This window comes from Patagioenas fasciata, chromosome 3 (assembly GCF_037038585.1).
Source record: "Patagioenas fasciata isolate bPatFas1 chromosome 3, bPatFas1.hap1, whole genome shotgun sequence".
In the NCBI taxonomy this organism is placed as follows: domain Eukaryota; kingdom Metazoa; phylum Chordata; class Aves; order Columbiformes; family Columbidae; genus Patagioenas; species Patagioenas fasciata.
The window spans coordinates 102,803,731-102,821,692 of record NC_092522.1 but is presented as its reverse complement, the minus strand read 5'-3'; the positions used below and the strand labels follow the sequence as shown (position 1 = coordinate 102,821,692).

At 33.3% G+C, this 17,962-nt stretch overlaps 1 protein-coding gene across 2 annotated transcripts in view; it reads right to left on the bottom strand.

Moving 5' to 3' along the window:
- Positions 1-17,962, bottom strand: part of CSMD1 (CUB and Sushi multiple domains 1) — a 1,060,719-nt gene that overhangs the window by 18,899 nt on the left and 1,023,858 nt on the right. The window contains exons 55-65 of one of the 2 annotated variants that reach the window (XM_065834358.2): positions 17,589-17,777; positions 14,966-15,139; positions 13,089-13,271; positions 12,282-12,458; positions 10,912-11,091; positions 9,396-9,569; positions 8,297-8,470; positions 6,625-6,698; positions 3,775-3,886; positions 2,492-2,671; positions 776-820 (exon numbers count right to left, since the gene is read on the bottom strand). In XM_065834358.2, the coding sequence (XP_065690430.2) occupies positions 776-820; positions 2,492-2,671; positions 3,775-3,886; positions 6,625-6,698; positions 8,297-8,470; positions 9,396-9,569; positions 10,912-11,091; positions 12,282-12,458; positions 13,089-13,271; positions 14,966-15,139; positions 17,589-17,777 (1,662 nt within the window). The remainder of the gene's footprint in view (positions 1-775; positions 821-2,491; positions 2,672-3,774; positions 3,887-6,624; positions 6,699-8,296; positions 8,471-9,395; positions 9,570-10,911; positions 11,092-12,281; positions 12,459-13,088; positions 13,272-14,965; positions 15,140-17,588; positions 17,778-17,962) is intronic. The other variant, XM_071807004.1, reaches the window with a different exon arrangement.

Sequence of the window (17,962 nt, the reverse complement as noted above, 5' to 3'; positions counted from 1 at the left end):
CTTATTTTCCCTGCAGCTTGCTAAAATTCAGAATACAGAGTTGCAAGCTCATTTATTTGGTGAAAACTCTGCTCATTGTTAAATAAGTCAATAAAAAAAACCCCTAGGCCTTTCATTTTCTGAAAATGATTGAACTTAGAAAGATCTACATCAAGGATTTCTCAGATGTATTTGTCTATTTTGTCACTGACAGCAAGAAAAGGTTAACATGTTAATGAAGAGACACAGAAAAACAGTAGTAATATTTGCTTGCTGCTGGTGGTCTGCACAGTTTAGGAAACCCTATCTTAGACTATCTTGAGAGTCTCCATGAAATGAAGGCCAACAAATTTTCCAAAATGGTTTTGTTTCTTTGTTTGTTTGTGTGTGTGTGTGGTTTCTTATAACACTTGCAAAGTAAAAGGCAGAACTTCACTGAACCCAGTCCCTGCTATTATACCCTACAGTCATTATAAGGCTCTCCATTATAGCAATCTCTCTGATACACTATATCAAATCTGTTTTTTGTGTATATATATGCTTTATCTTTCTGGCGTGACAGAGTGTTTTGTGCTATTCACAAAACTGGCACCATAGAAATGTTGTTTGGAAAACAACTTTGTATAATAAGTTTTACATGGCATCTGTTCTTATGAAAGACCTCAACATTTATATTCCTATGAAATAAGTAATAAATATTTAATTTCAATATTGGAAATAGTTTTATTATCCATAAAAGTCTAGGATGTAAATAAATTTAATTTATTTAGATCTAAAACTCTTCTTGTATACAAACCTGGAGTTTTAGTTATTGTTTCATTAACTTCTCTCACTCCTTTACCTACAAGTAAAAAGACAAATTATCACTTTCATGAACATATTTGTTTCATTTTTTTTAATAGAATGTTAAAACAATTCCTGATGGGTGCAATCATTTATTATCCAATAGAGCCATATTTAAAACAGAAATAGCTGGTCTTGAATACTTTAAACATTCAAACCTATGCACTTACAGAAAACTATCAGAAAATAATTTAGGTAAACAATATTTTTACTGTGGAAAGCTGAGTTGCTATCCAAGTATTTAACACATTTAGGCCTAACATTTTTATATCAATCCCAGTGCTATAAAAGAGAGCCTTATAGAGGGGACAAATACTATATCTAATTATGAATAGTGGTATATTAAATATAGTAAAGAGATTTATACATTTATGAAACAAACCAGCAAAAGCCAGATAGCTGGAGTGAGATGTCAGGATCAGATATCATGGGAAAGGATCACAGCTGGTGTCATTTGCTACATATCTGGCATACTCAGCAGAGTTATGTCCATTGTTCCAGGTCAAGTTCTGGCCTCATATCATTAACTGGCCTCATATCAAAAAGTCTAATGTCCCATAGGAAGATCTGATCTTGATGTTTTTAGTTTTTTGATTGTTTGTTTGTTTTTTCTTTAGGAGGAAAAAATCACTGGTTAGACTGATCAAGTGCTCAGAAAGCACAAAAATTGAGGGGCATTGAAGGAGAATTACACCTGCAGACTGTAATCCAATAAAAAAAAAAGAATTCTTGCTTACTAAAAAAATGATTGCATTTTATCTTTATTAAAAAAAAAAAACAAAATCATAAAATATTATTTATGGCAAATTATTAATTACATAGAACCCATGAAAAAACACTCTTTAGGGAATTAGAATAATAAGATACATTTTTCTGTGTAGATCATGTCCTGACGATTTTGAAACAAAGATGTCTACCCATATATTAACAAAAAATCAAATCCTGTTCAAACATCAAACTGATTTAAGGTTCTGTGACATATTATAATTAAAAAACATGTTGCAAACATTTTTCCCCTGGCATCTGACTATTTTTTATTTTACTCATATTCTAAATATATATTTTTAAGTTTTTTTTCTGAATTGGGAACTTATAGACATGTTTATTCACATGTGAAGATCATATTTAGCCCTCATAACTATATACTTAGAATTACTCTAGCAGAACTATATGAAATTTACATGGATATAAGTAAAAGTGAAATCTGATGCAAAGACTTTCTTTTTTTTCTTTTCATTTTTATTTTAGAAGATTTTCTTAGACAAGAAAAAATACCTGATGAATCTAAAAGCCAAGCTCTGAAATAACTTTTCTTTCCTAATAGAAAATTATGCATTAAACACTGAACATGTTGAAACACTCTTTAAAAGTGTGACATAAAGATAGATACAGTTAAAAGTAATGCTTTATGTTGTTTAAGTTTTGTTTGCTATTGTTAGGGGTAAACTTGTGTATCTGTGCCTGTGCATTTACATATACATATCCTCATGTTTTCCTCCATGAGTTCTAGATGCTATGCTCACTTTTTCATAAAGTAGAAGCTGTCATGTCATACGTGTCTTTAAGGGCTGAGTGGAAAAAAAATAATCCTACTATATAAAATAAAAATGTCATGGAAAATGAAATCCAACCAAGTAGGGCCCAACACGTCACTAGAGTAATGACTTACTTTTACAAATTGGTGATTTTCCTGTCCATTTCATATCTGGTTTACACGTTCGATGCTCTGATCCACCAGCAAGAAAAAATCCTGGTTGACAGGTATACACCAAAGTGTATCCTAAAGTAGGGAGATCGATTGCTTTCACATCTACATGTGGCGGCGTCTCTGGCTGCCTGCAACCATGAGCTGAAAAGGATTTTTTTGAGTTAGGAAAAGTGGTGTTAAACAGTTTCCATAAGTTTAGAGTAGGTACTTTGAAATAAAAGCATGCCAACTTTTTCCCTTTCCTTATGTAAATTTTGTACACCTTTTAAGAAATGTCAAATAGCTATTACTTGTAAAAGTATCAGACTGTATAATTTTATTACTGTGAGAAGATGGAAATGATACTATCACATATTTTTAAACAATACAACAAAATTAAATCGTGATAGCAAATGACAAAGAGTCAAACTGAAGCACGTGCCATTGTACATGGTGCAGTCATTGGTCTTGTGAATTATTGTACTTTCACAGCTTCAAGCATTGCTTCCATTCAATGTTTTAAAGAGCCTTGACAATTACAGAGAGGTTATTGTGCTAAAAAAATTCATTATAAAATTCGATTGAAATTCAATTGAAATAAAGGTTCCAGAGGAAGACTTTGTTATAGTACATTGATTATAACAGATATGGTTGCTCAGTATGCATCTTTCTCTGTGCTCCATGGTGTTCATTTATAACAATCCAAATACGGTAATTTGAAACAGGGTAAGAATTTAAGGTCATTCTAATGAATTACTTTTAACTTAGATCACTGTGTTTTAATAAAATAGTTATTTGATGTTCTCCAACCAATACAGAGCTATAAATACACTAATCATTTGCATACCCATACCTAGCCCAGAAAAGCTGAATTTTGTTGAATATTAGTTTATGAATCATAAAATACTAGCCAACAAAATACCCCCATGCATATTTCGGGCCACTTTCTGTTCTCTATTAATTCAAGACACACAAAACTCCTAGATTAATTTAAATCAGCCAATGCAGTGGATGAATTAGGATAGAGTTTTTGAGTAAAACTGAGAGAATTATTGTGAACCTCATAAAAATATGAAAAATCCTACTTCAAACTAATACCTGAAATGCATCTTTGATTTTAGAATAGGAAAAAAGAAAACCATTTAAAAATACTATTTTAAATAAAGCTTACTTTTTTTGTAGCACGTCTTTTACTATAAATTTCCACATGCATCACTTTGTGACTCTCTTAAAATGCACAATATTAGATAAGAAACCATACATACGAATGCATTCAGATTGTATGCCACTCCAAGTTAAGTTAGCAAGACAAGAACGGGTGGTAGATCCTTGAATATGATAACCTTTTCTGCATCTGAAAAAGACTGTGCTTCCAACCTAAGGACCAAAACAAAACAGTAGATAAAAGAGATATTCATTACATGTAGTAAGATATCAAGACAGTAATAAGCTACTAGAGAGATTTTTTTGAAAACAAATATGTCCTGTTTTTACAGCTTATATATATATATATTTTTTTTATGTGATTAAAAGTTTGAGTAACTTTATTTGAAAGCAATAAATGAAGAAATATTGACAAGGCTGGCACATGGAAAAGAATGCCACATACATTGCAGCTTGTAAGTTTGTCAGTCTGCCAGAAGCAAACTAAACGACTGAGAAGTCTCTCTTGTACCTCTACTGCATATATTTCAATAGAACTAGACCATAAAATCTGTTTCAAAGGTTTCTCATTGTGTGTCTTGACTGAAAATGTGTTTTAAGAGGAAAAAGGAAAACGAAAAACTGTGAAAAACTGTTCCATCTACAAGTAAATTCACTGGAGAAAACTCTATGTCACAATTCCTTAAACTGCATTTGTTACTATAAACTACCTGTTTTACTTGAGATGTTTGATTAGCAAAGTGATGTTATGAGAAGTTTTCCTATGGTCAACTGTGATATGACCTTTGTCACTAGAAAATGTGAACTAACTGAGAAAACTTTCTTTAGACTTCCACTGAGAAAAGAAAAGCATGAAAACTGGATGCAAAATTGCATGTGAAGAAGAATTTTCATAATATAAGGGATATTGTGTGGAAAGTTCTAGTAAAACAGACTTATTGATGGTATTGACAAAAGTGGAATACAACTCTAGATCCAGGTATTGAAGGATACAGGGCTGATCAGTAAATTATTGCTTTCCTTTTGAATAAAACATTCTGGCAATAAATATGATAGAAAGAAATGAAAACAAAACAAAACAAAACCACAAAAATTAATATTGTTTGAAATTATGTGACTTATTAATTATGTAACGTATCACATGGACAAATGCAAGTAAGTTGCAAATAAGTAGTGATCAACACATTTTAATAAAATAGCTTCCAGGTATATAAATGCTGATAGTTCTACACATGTCATAGTAGGACTTCAATGAACATTAAAAATTCGCAGTTATCTTCAAATGTGTCCACCTGTTAACTATACACACAGTTACATAAAAACAGATTAACATGATAGACATTCAGCAAAGGGAACATGAGAACTTCCTGAAATGGCTTGGGAAATTCATTGGTACATTTAAAGGTCAAATTACTGATATGACTTATCTCTTTGTTACTTTTTTTTAAACATATTAATCTCTCTAGCTTGCCAAGGACACACAGCATGTCTGTAGTAGAGACTGGAACAGGTTGTGCCTGGTCTTGACTCTAAGTCATCTTGCTTCTTGTGAAATTGCCAGTTTTGGTATCAGTAATGATGAGCTGCAGATCTCTCCTCACTGATCAAAAAGTCTAAGCAAACAAATAATGTCTAGGTTCAGAGCTATACTTCTTTCTCATTTTACAGGTGAAAGTAAAAATAAAAGTAGTGTACTCTTTGTTTAAAACACTTAGATGAAAAACATTGGAGGCATTCCTAACAGTCACAAACAGGAAGACCCACTAATCATATATATATATATACCATCTACTTCACCAGTAATTGGAGAGAAGTCTGAATCTTGTACCAGATAGTGATCTGAGAGTGAAAGCACATACTTGAGAAATGTGAAATACAGAAGAGATGAAGACCTACTATGTAATCCCGAGGTCAGTAAGTAGTGAAAATTACCCTTCATGTTCAACAGAAATTAGAACAGTCCAGTACAACTCTTGTTTTAAAGACAACTTGGGAGGCAGATAAAAGGAGGATATTAAAAAAAAAAAATCAAATTAGGTGCAAAGATGAGAGTTGTTTTTGAAGTGATGATGGAGAGAGGTACAGGGTCAAGACGAGACGACAGGTAACTGCACAGCAATGACAGACAGCACAATTGCAGGAGAGGGAAGGTACAAATAACGACACGAACTTACAGAAATAATTTTTTGAAAAAGTTCTACTAACTTGATTGTAATACCACGTGGCATACTGCCCTATGTTCAGAAATAAGCAGGAAACCCAAACAGAGCCTATTATAGAATCTAATCACAAATATTTATACCTATCCACATGAGGTTTATCAATCTATATAGTGATTGTGGATTGGGCACTGTTGCATCTACTTTATTTCTTCAGTCACTTTTCTGACTGTCACTTGATAAACGAATAAGCTATGAGGAATCTGGAAATTATAGAAAGGACATTCATCAAACAGAATCTGGATCCAACACAGAATAGTTTCATCTTCTCTGACTGAATAAAATGTAACGTGAATTGTGAATTTAGTAAAGCCACTTACTGACATTTTTGTCAAGGATTATATGGCCTTTGGATCAGGCAGGTCCTTGGTTGTTAGGTTACTTACTGACTATTCATCAATGTATGAAAGAATTATGATCATAAGGAAAAGTAATTATATCATGTCGTATCATATTAGGTAATCAATTTATAAATAGTCCTCCTTACTGAAGTCTCCTAAAGGACTTAACACATGATATATTGCAAGATTAGGAGATCTTTCTTTAAGCTACATGTTAAAAAAAAAAAAAAAAAAAAAAAGAAGCTTAGAATGAAGCAGGAGATTTATTAAAAAGTAGCAGGAATTTCCTAAAATTTACGTCAGACATTTAAGCCTACAGATAATTTAATGTATTTGTAATTATTAAATGCATCTTCATTTTAGAAAGCTAATAAACAAAAGAAAGAATTACCTCATAACCTCTGGAACTGTTTTGTATTCCAAAATGTGGAGTACCAGGGTCTGTACATGTATTGTGAGCCGGATCTAATGTAAAATGTGAAACACAACAGTTATTATTATACTATGGAAAGAACAACTCAAACCATTTGCAAAGGTTAGGTCATTTAATCACTGTCTAGTGATTACAAGAACTGAATTTTTAATGAAATGTGTGTATTTATGTGCATTACATTTGTACTTCCAATTAAATTTCCAGGATAGATCACAGTATGCTGTTTCAATACATTGCCATTATTTAAGGGTATTTCTTTACAGGTATCTTTGGTGGTGTAGACTATATAGACTTAGGATTGCATTACTTTTTGTGAAGCTTATCCTTTTGAATTTTTTTGAATACATAGGATGTCCCACTATTCACAATGCAGAATGGACATATACGGAAATCTTTTTTCTACTTTTCTAATGAACGGTTTACTGATTAAGTTAGATTTCTAAAAAAAATAAAAAAAACAAAACAAACCACAAAAACAAATTAAAACCAACCAAACAAAAAACAACAACAAAAAAACCCCAAACCCAACCTGCCTTCTTGTAGCAAGTAAAATACTTCTGATATTTTTTTTTCTATGACACCAAGGAAACAAAACTTTCAAATAGACTACTACCTCACTCATTGCTGAAGAATGAAAAAACAGTCCCTGCACAAAAATGGCATGCCACCAGAATATAACTGTTAATATATTATGTTATGCAAAGTATAAATAGAAATGTCATTATGACATTTGCAAATTTAATTCTTCACAGTAAGCCTGAGATTCAGCTTTTGAAATCTTTTTGCCTCTGTTACAAAACACAGATGAAGTATGGATTGCCCAGTAAATAAAAAATACAGGCAGACGGAGTTTTGAATTTGTATCAAAGACTTATATTGAGGGTTAATGTCTTAATTTAGAAATATAGGCTGCTTTCAATAATTAAGCTTACCATCTTTTCCCAGGGTGCCCACCCAAGCTTTTCCATACAGGCAATGTCTCAGTCAGAGTAAAATATATAAATGGGCTGCAGTCTATATCTGAATATGTTTGATTAGAAAGATCATCCCAAGTTGGATCAAATTCTGATGCCAATTTTACAGGTGACCAGTATTTCTCTCAGTTAGTCCGACTATGTAACATGCTAAAAGCCTGTCAGTTGCACAACAGTCTGAGAGGAACTGATAGTACTTGGCAGTTTATCAAAATTTCAAAAGATCAGACCCAGCACGCTTCATCCTTTTGAGCTGTACAAGCCAATTTCAAAAAGTCCAAAAATCTTTTTGATTTAGGATTGATTCTGACAAATGCCGTTAACTTTCCAGTGACAAAATGTGGTGTTTAATCTGTCAAAGTCTTCTGTGTATCTAAAAGATTCTAAAAATAGATGGAACAAATTTATGTGGTTGCACTTATTGACATTCTGCATTTCCAGCAGACAAGCAATCACATAAATCTACAAATTACTTCATTTGTGATTGTGTTTATCCTAAAATTTTTATGCTCAAAATGTAACCTTATTTATCTAGTTCTTGTTATATTGCACAGCCGTGTTCTATATTTGGAAAGCTAATTGCTAGATTTAAGATAATGTAATAGTTTATCAAGCACATTCTCAGTAGAAATAGCACAAGTAGTGGTAGTTATTACCAATACATGTTGGCTGAATTCCACTCCAAGTACCATCTGCTTGACAAAATCTTCTTGAAGAGCCTATCAGAATAAAAGGGGGTCTGCACTGAAAGCTAACTTCAGATCTATAGGTGAAACTTTTTCCATTGAGGCGTCCTTCTGCTGGAGTACCAGGATCACCACAAAACACAGCTAATAAATAAAAAAGAAAAATAAAAGCTTATTAAAAACTGTACATAATTCAAGTAAAGTATTCTGCATTGTTTTATGTGCAAATCAGGCATACTGAATGTGAGTGCAAATGATGTTCATTTATCTGTGTAGGACTGTAGCTTAGATAAATTCTGGACAACAATTTAAAATTGATTGTCACTGTTATGGTTATTATAAACATTAAAGTTAATCTGGAAAAATAGGCCTTTTAATTGAGACACTTAAATGCTGATTAGACTTGGATGACAAAGCAATCTCAGAGTAGACAATCCTATACTGTAGTGCTCAAAAATTTATCCAATTTTCACATCAGTCACCCTAAGATGAGTAGGATGGAAAATTTTACCCTAATTAAGTAAAAGAAAAAATGTTTGTCAGAGCCCTGACAAGATTTCAAGCACTGAAAATGGTGTGTTGACAGATTTAGAAGAAGCTGAAAAACAAATACAAACAAGATATGAGATTATGTACTTCATGAAAGCAAAAAGAATCTAGAAAGGAGAGCAAGGCTATGAGTTTAAGGGTTAGGATCCTTGTTTTCACCTGTGAATGGAAATGAAAACACCGAGGAAAAAAGGAAAAGTATAAGAGAAAATTTTAACCATGCTTATCAAAAGTGAAATTCAGAACATGCAAAAATATTATCAGTAAGGTAAATGGTGATGGGTCCAATTAGGTAATATGAAATTGAAGTGAATTTTGGGGAAAGGAAGAAAACCATGGCCTTAAACAGGTACAGCCACTCGATTTCATAAGATATGTTTGGAAGAAGAGAAGCCTGCAGTAATCCATATATTATGTGATCTAGTTGAGATGTTTTTAAACTGTGAGAAACTGACCATGACCCAAGAGAACTGATTGTAGATTCAGTAAAGTCCAACACAAATGTAGCCCAAAAACTTACGCAAGCATTGAGGAATGTCTCCCCGCCAAGTTCCTCGACCCTCACAGGAGAGAATAGCTGTTTTAGATAGCTGATAGCCTTCTGCACAGCTGTAACTCACACTGGCACCCCAACGATAATCAGATCCTTCCACTTTCCCATAGACAACTGGTGGAGGGGGGCCACAGGTAATTGCTGTGTCACAAAAAAACAAACAAACAAAAAAAAAGTTACAATTTCAAGACTTTATAAGATTCAGCAGAATGCAACATAATATCCACCCACACTTTTGAAACTAAAAAAACCACATTTCATGATGTTCAGTTTCAACAAAGCATTATTGTGTTGACAAAGCAGCCTGTAATAGGCAGAAAAACAATTTAAATACAAAAATACCATCTCTAGGTTTAGGAAGTCCCTGAGATATAGGTTGCTTGAAGCCAGAAGAGTGTATAGCTTACCTAATTTTGAATCTTTTCCCTGCATATTCATTACTGATCATTGTTGGCAACAGACTACTGAACTAGAGGAAAGTTTTCAGTAAATATTATTTATTTCAATAAATACGTTTCTATGATTCTATGAATCTAAATGTTTTCATTTTATTTTAAACTATATTTGCAGTGCTACTTAAAGCCTTTAATACAACTTTATTCATTCATCTGCTCATTTTCTAAGGCTTTCAGCACACAACGGACGTTGACTTTACTGGTAATTAGTGGCTAAGACTCTTTAAAAGTATTCTGATTTTTTTCCAGCTTCTCTAAGTGTGCCCAACACCTGGAATGACCCAGATTACATTTACACCTCAGTTCTTTCAGCAAAGAGGACTACCATAAAATCACTTGGTGTTTTTACAACAGAAAAGGTAGTCTGTCAAATCTATATGACAAAATTTAATTAGTAGGTTAGACTTAGGCATCACTTTAAAGAGGTGCTAGGTGAGTTGGCAGTCTAGGCCTTTCATAAGCAGAAGATGTTTTTAAATTTAGTCTCTGAGCTGTTGTAGTAGTGCTAACAATTTTGACCAGGCTGCCTCATTTGCCTTTCAGTCTTATCTCCGTTATGACCTTTATGTTAGTACTTGTAATTAGGTATTTGTGAAGCACCTGTTTTGGCTATTTATGATGACTTCACTGCTGCAAAAAGGGAATCTTTTATAGAAAGTTTGATTTGCAAAATCCCTTCACAGAATTTTGGCCATCTAATCCAAGATAAAAGGGCCCAAAAAAGAAAATGAGTACTTCATTCCTAGCATTTTATATGGAGCATTCTGACAATCTTCACTGCAGAGTGATTTTGTTCTACTGTAGTCATTAATGTTGCTATTCTGACTGATATTTTATCACAGCATATGTGCAAAATAAATACAAATTTTACACAAGTATTTATTTAAACAATTCAGTTAAATTTCAATGTTAATTTTCCCAGAGAATGTTTTGACTTTTTTTTTAATATATAAATAATGCTCTGATCAGTGAATTTCACATATAGTATCAAAACAATATTTGTAAAATATTCAAGTTTGAAAGCACACCTTTGCAAATTGGTTTACTCTGGTTCCATGTGCTGTCTTTTGTACAACGCATGGTAGATGAGCTGGGAGGCTCCATCAGGTATCCTGGATTGCACTGGTAGCTGACTGTCTTATTAAAGGTAAAATCACTTCCAAACTGAATGCCATTTGCTAATGCACCCGGATCTCCACAGCTGATCACTAATGAGGAAAAGAAAAAAAAAAGGGCATTTTTTCAATAAACTTGTAATGAAACATCGAACTAATGTCCTTTCTCCTTAGTATACAAAACAAGACAATTTTTGATCAATATATTTCACACAAAATCAAAAACATAATCTTTAATTTTTAACTAAAAGGTCATAATTTTGAGGCATTGCAATAGCATGGGCCAAATATAGTGTTCTTTAAATACACTAGGTTAAGCTGGTACACTCTAATACTACTTCAGACTGTTATGTTGGTCGTAGTTCTGATAGGATTTTTTTCCTTCCTTTATACTGAAATCTTTGTCACATTACACCTCATGTTGATGATACAATGCAATTCCAGCAAAGTTATGAAATATCTCTTTTTGTTGTTGTTGTATCCCTGAGCTGACGTACTGTCAAGCTGGCCTTATCAGTGAGGCCACTGGCCCTGCTGGCCTTGCAGCACTCCCTACTTGCTTTCCTTGATAGAGTATCCCAGTCTTGCTGTTGCCCGATTCTTGGTCCTTAGAGTGGTTATTGGTCAGAACTGACTCATTTGGCTCGCAATAAATACTGGCACAGTAATGTGTCCGATTAGGCAAAATCTCATTTAGAACTGTGAGAACTTTCATCCTCTATACATGGAGCATTCTGACAATCTTCATTGCAGAGTGATTTTGTTCTACTGTAGTCATTAATGTTACTATTCTGACTGATATTTTACCACAACATATGTGCAAAATAAATACAAATTTTACACAAGTACTTATCTAAATAATTTAGTTACATTTCCATGTTAATTTACCCAGAGAATGTTTCAACAATTTTTTTTTTTTTTTAATAAATAAAGGCACTGAAACCCAAAACCACACAAAACCCAAAAAAACAAACCCATCACAACTAAGCGAACCTTTGGAGGAACACATATTCTTAGGAATAGTGTTGTGTCTTCTAGATTGACATTAATGAGGTAAACAAATAAAGAAAAAATACCTATGTATCCATCTTAAAAAGATAGTTCCAAAAACATTTAGCATGTATAGAAAGGGCATCTACTTTAGATACATAGAGTATTCATGTATTACCAGACAGATGACAGGAGAAAAAGTGTTATTTTATCGCACAAAATAATAATTTTGATTAGGAAGGCTGGATGACTTATTACTTTAGAGCTTTAGAGGAATAAAGTTTATTTCTGACCTGTGCAGTCTGGAGCAGTGCCAGTCCATGTCCCGTTAGCAGTACAATGTCTAGTAGTTAGCCCTGAAGTTTTGTAGCCTTCCCAGCAGGCATAAATGACTGAGCTGGAGAATAATATTCCATCAGTGTATATTATCATACCATTGGCTGGGGTCCCAGGGTTCCCACAAGATACAGCTGTGAAGAAAAGGTTAGAAAAATCAATATGTCATAATAGGTGACTAAATGAAAACAAAACTAGGTAGGTCAGTAGCCCATTTTTAAAAAAGCTCTAGGAAGTTTTACTAATAATAAGAAAATGTTTAATAGGTATATTCTTATAACTTATTTCTCTTTGTTAATATGATCATTTTACTTGAATTTGTGGGTTTGTCTGGCTTTGGTTGGTTGGTTGGGTTTTTTTGTTTGTTTTTTTCCAATTGCAGATTTGAATAGCTTTCACTGCTTGTTCCACTCCACCCAATACAGTCACTGGAGAGAATAAAGCTCATTCTGAAATTTCTGACGGATCTGTGCCTCTGTTTTGCCTCTGGTTTGTTAGTCATAGAAAACTATTATCTTCCTGTCCTTTTCTTTTTTTTTGAATCAAGAAAAGAACAGATATTCTGTATTGGCCTCCGTATCTTCTGGGCATTTGTAGTGATACATTAAGACAATGGTTATGTTTCAGCTTCATATATCTGAGATTTCTACAGAGCAATATGAAAATTTGTTTCTGGAACAGAATTTCTTTTTAATTAAATAATAAAATGTCATTAGCAAATGTCATACAATGTTGTCACAAATGCTGATGGTATTAATATCTACCTTCACACACAGGCTGTACACCTGACCAGGAGCCATTAAGCAGGCATGTTCGTTCTGCAGATCCTCTCAGCTGATAGCCCATTTCACATGAGAAACGTAGCAGACTTTTTATTTTGAACTCATCCCCTAGTCTAGACCCATGAGCTGGTACTCCTGGATCGTCACAATAGCCAGGATTATTTCCTGTAAAACACAGGAGAGCAGAAATATTGGCAGAGATGTTGTGTGCAAATGTAGCGGTAGTTAAAATACTCTCTTGCAAATAACAGTCCTAACTGCATTTCTGATATAATTAATCACTTCTTCTTACAGTGCGAGGGTGTGAAACCAAAGCCAAAGAGGAAAATAACATCTTTTTAGCCTACTTGTTATCTCAAACCTATATAGACCTAAACATAGAATATGATACAAATAAAATATAAAATATTATTGTGAACCTATCCCTGTCATTTTTTCTCAGTTCAACAAATCTGTTGCCTTTCACATTGTATTTCATTGTTCAACTTCTCTGCTAGTAATAACGTCTAATAACAAACATTAGATATTAGTAAGAGTGAAGAAAACCACATTCAAGTTTCTTGAAATATATATTTAAATTACATATATTCACAGAAAATACTAAATGGTACTTGAAACCCTGTGCCTGTCAAGAATGAAAAGGATACCTCTTAATTTTCCTCATAATTTAAGTTAACATGCAAGTATTGGTTACAATTTTTAAAGAGCAAGAAAGTGCTGCAAAACAGACCTCTCAAACATGTCCTCATATGTTTGAAGAACCAGTCAACTCCCTTATCAGATAAAGTGACTGCTAGAGGAAATGCTACCCAAGAAGGTCAAGGAAGTATGGTCTCAGTATCAACAATTTATTATAAATTTTGACATAAAATTGTGTCTGTCCTAAATCCCTCTGTGTCTAATTTGTGGTTCATAGCAACATTATCCGTTGTTCTCCACTTTTAAATTGTACATCTAGAGTGAATTCTATTAAAACTATGTTGCTTTTGTTGTTGTTTCCAAAATAATGCATAAGCAATTCCATAGGTAGAAGTCTTCATCTTCTTACATAGGTTTTTCATCATAGGCATATCTCTGAGATGAAGGACAATATCATGAATAAAAGAATAACAACAGCAAAATGTTGAGAAAACCAAACTTTCATTTCAGAAATTAAAATTTTCTACAGTTGCAAAGTACGATTATGTATGTGGCATAAGGTTTCAGTATAGCAAGTTTGATACAGACACTTTGGATACAATCAGTGCTCCTGGGAATTTAGAGAGATCCCAGATGACTGGAAGCTGGCAAACATCCCAGTCTACGAGAAGGGCTACAGGAATGACCCTGGCAATAACAGGCCTGTCAGTTTCACTTCTGTGCCTGGCAAAATCATGGAGAAGGTTATTCTGGGAGTTACTGAAAAACATTTGAATGACAATGCAGTCATTGGTCCCAGATAGCATGGGTTCACGAGGGGAAGTCCTGTTTAAAAAACAATTCTGGTCAGAATAAAGTCTCTTTGGAGCTTGTCACCTGTTTAAATTGATTTTTGGGATGCCTCCATGACAGCTAACTAGTAATCTTTGCTGCGGTGGATTTTAATCAACATTTTCCTATGTGACAACCTTTGTTTACACAAAACACTGTTCATGAAGATAAAGTTTTAAATTCATTTTTTTTAAGCAGAACTCCACCAGGTTTTAAATAGCATTTTGTGGCTTCTATATACTGCAGTATACAACTATACTATCTAGCTAAGCAGTAAAGATACAAACTAATAATAAAGAGAATGAGAAAGTATATGAGTATATTTTGGATGAGAATAGCCTTATTCATGTAATTAAAGGTGACATTCAGATGATGGTTGGTACAAGTACCTGAACAGTGAGGGAGAGTTCCACTCCAGTGGCTATCTTCTTGGCACTCTCTAGTAGAATTTCCTATAAGCTTTCGACCCGCTGCGCAAGAATAGTGAATTATGGAGCCATATGTAAATTTGTTTCCTGAAAGAACTGCATTAGCAGGTACCCCAGGATGTCCACAAGAAATAGCTAACAGAGGAAAAAACACAATATTATAAGGCTATTTCATGCTCAAAAAAGTCCTATTATAACCTTTAAATATGAGGTTAGTTCCACACAACACAAACTTCTGTTAGGATTTCAGCTCCACCATATCTTCAATTTTGCTGTTGCTATAGGTGATTTACTGGTTGGTTGTAAGATTAAACAAAAAACTACATGTTAAACTAACCTATCTAGTTTAGCCTTTCCCTGAAAATATGCAGAACACTCTTTCCTCAAGCATTGTTCACTGTCCTTCCCTACAAAAAATACACATTACTTCTGTTAAGGCTGAGAAGGAAGAAAGAATGTGGTAACGTGTGCATGTATTACAGATACCATAATTCTAAGTAGCTTTATCACATCTATAAAGTAACGAGATCCAGTTTAGGCAGTATAAAGAAATTTTTAAAAGTTCAGTCTGTAGTAGTATTACAACAATGTGTTGCACTGAAGCGAGCAAAAGGAAAATGTATTACTGATAATTTTGTAAATTACGAATCATATTTGTACCTGAGTTAATGTGTACATTTTGTTTGAGAAAAAAAATCAGATAAACTGGGTGATCAGAGTTTTTGGAAGAAAATAATAAATGGGTCACATTAATGTGGCTGTATGATGATTGTCACAAGTAGCATGAAATTTTACTAGTTTATGAAGAGGAAAAGAAGCATTCATTTTTAAGCAATGACACTCATAGGTACTGCCCTGCATATAAAAAAGTAGTGTCTTTCTATTTTTTTCACTCTTGTGTCCAATTTGGGTTCAAAATTTATCTCATTTGTGTCTCTAAGTACTTTGCCCTACCACCAAAAGCAATCTTAATGCTTGAAAATGAGAGATTATCACTAATAACCTTTGACAATTACATATCTTTCATAGTACTTGAAAAGACTCTGACTGACTTCATCTGTTAATATATAAATAAATCTTTCTCATCAAGAGGCCTATTCATTTCACTGTTTTATTCTTGCGGGAAAGTATGTTTAATTTGTCATGGTGATGTTTAGGATTCAGATAGTGTTAGAGTACACCAGCAGCAAATTAGTGTAAGCTAAACCGGTAGCAGATTGAGGAATGTAGGCACCTCCCAGAATAATTTGAAAGTTCCTACAGTTTCAAACAGTAGTTCCCAGAGCAAGGTCAGGCATGCCTATTTGAGGGGATGGACAAAAATTACTTTCCTTGAGCACTGCCTAAAAACAAAAAGCCATGTAAATGTTGTCAAACTTCCAAAACACTTGATGTGGAAAAATGGGTAGGTAATCTACGTGATTTAGGTTCCCCATCTTCTTTTTCCCCTTGCATAAGGAATGTCCCTTCACATTGAGACCCCAGTTCTGGCAGTAGGAAGGGATCATCAATAGAATTTGGCCATGGACTTTCAAAATGTTTTTTCTAAGATACAAAAAATAAGGCTTATGCTTGCATCAGGAAAATATTCTTGTCAAATGAACAATTTTATGCATGTATTTTGTATTTAAAATGTTGTATTTTTTTCATTATTTTATTATTTAATTGTAAATAAATGAAGTTTTCAGAATATCGTTCTTATTGACAGATATTGAAACCCCACGGTGTTGTGAAAATCAGAATAAAACTGTTTGAGTCGTGGATATTAGATACAAAGTAGCAGGAATAAAGCAAATGTTAAAAAAAGAAACAAATTCACTAGTTATATTTATTGAACTGATTGATCTGTAAGTATAAATTCATAAAATAAATAATTTAAATAAACAAACAATTCTGTAGAGCAAAAATTTTAAAATCATCTGATGTGTTTGCAAATTAAAGTATACTTCCATTTTGTTATTTCCTCTAATTGCATTGTAATTCAGAAATCTAATGTCAGGAAATTAATAGTGATCAGAGAAGAAAAATATTTCAGAAGAAAATTAAAGTCAGCTAAACTCTTATTTTGTAGAGATCTGAAGCTCACTGAATTGGTTATAGGAAATAGAAGATTTCCTCCCTCTCCAAGGGAAATGTGATGGAGGAAGTATGAAGCAATGGTATAAAAAGATCACCTTGAGCAAAATTTTCTTACATAACATATCATAGATTCGTTCTTAGATAGACACTTCATACTTTAAAAAAAAAATAAAAATCTGCAATAGGCATTAATGGTCTTAGGCTACCAATCTAAATGATACCATATAAATAATAACTTTAGATTTCTTTAGCCATTCTCAGATATCTTAATGGTACACCTAAAGGGTAAATTAATCTTAACTTTCTGACATTTGAAATGATAGCTCCACAGTTCCCTCTAAACCCATTTAAATAATGCTAAGTTGCAGAGAGTTTGTCTTGATATTTTCTTACTGAGCTGTACAATTTGCAATATGTTGATCCTAAAGTCCATTTTTGTTCCTCAAGAGATGGCTAAAAATCACACACTACTCTTTAATGTTAATAAAACTGAATGAATACTTACACAAACACTTTGGTAGTGATCTATCCCATAAGCCATTAGCTTTACAGGTCAAAGCAGATGAACCCAACAGATAAAAGCCCTTCTTGCAGTGGTATGCCACACTTGTTCCATATTTGAAACTTTCAGGATAATTCTGCTGTCCATGTCGAATTGCATTTTCCACAAAGCCAGGATCAGAACAGTTCACCACTGTAAGACAAACGGTGTTCATCACTGATGCATAATAGAAATGTCATAAATAAAGAGTAACACTGTTTTTTTTTTTTTGTTCTTTAACTAGCGGCTCATGACTGTAGTCCATGTGATATACTTTGTGGTTTTTACTTCACTTAAATATCAGATATGTTGAGTCTAAAGTAAGTCTCTTATAGATC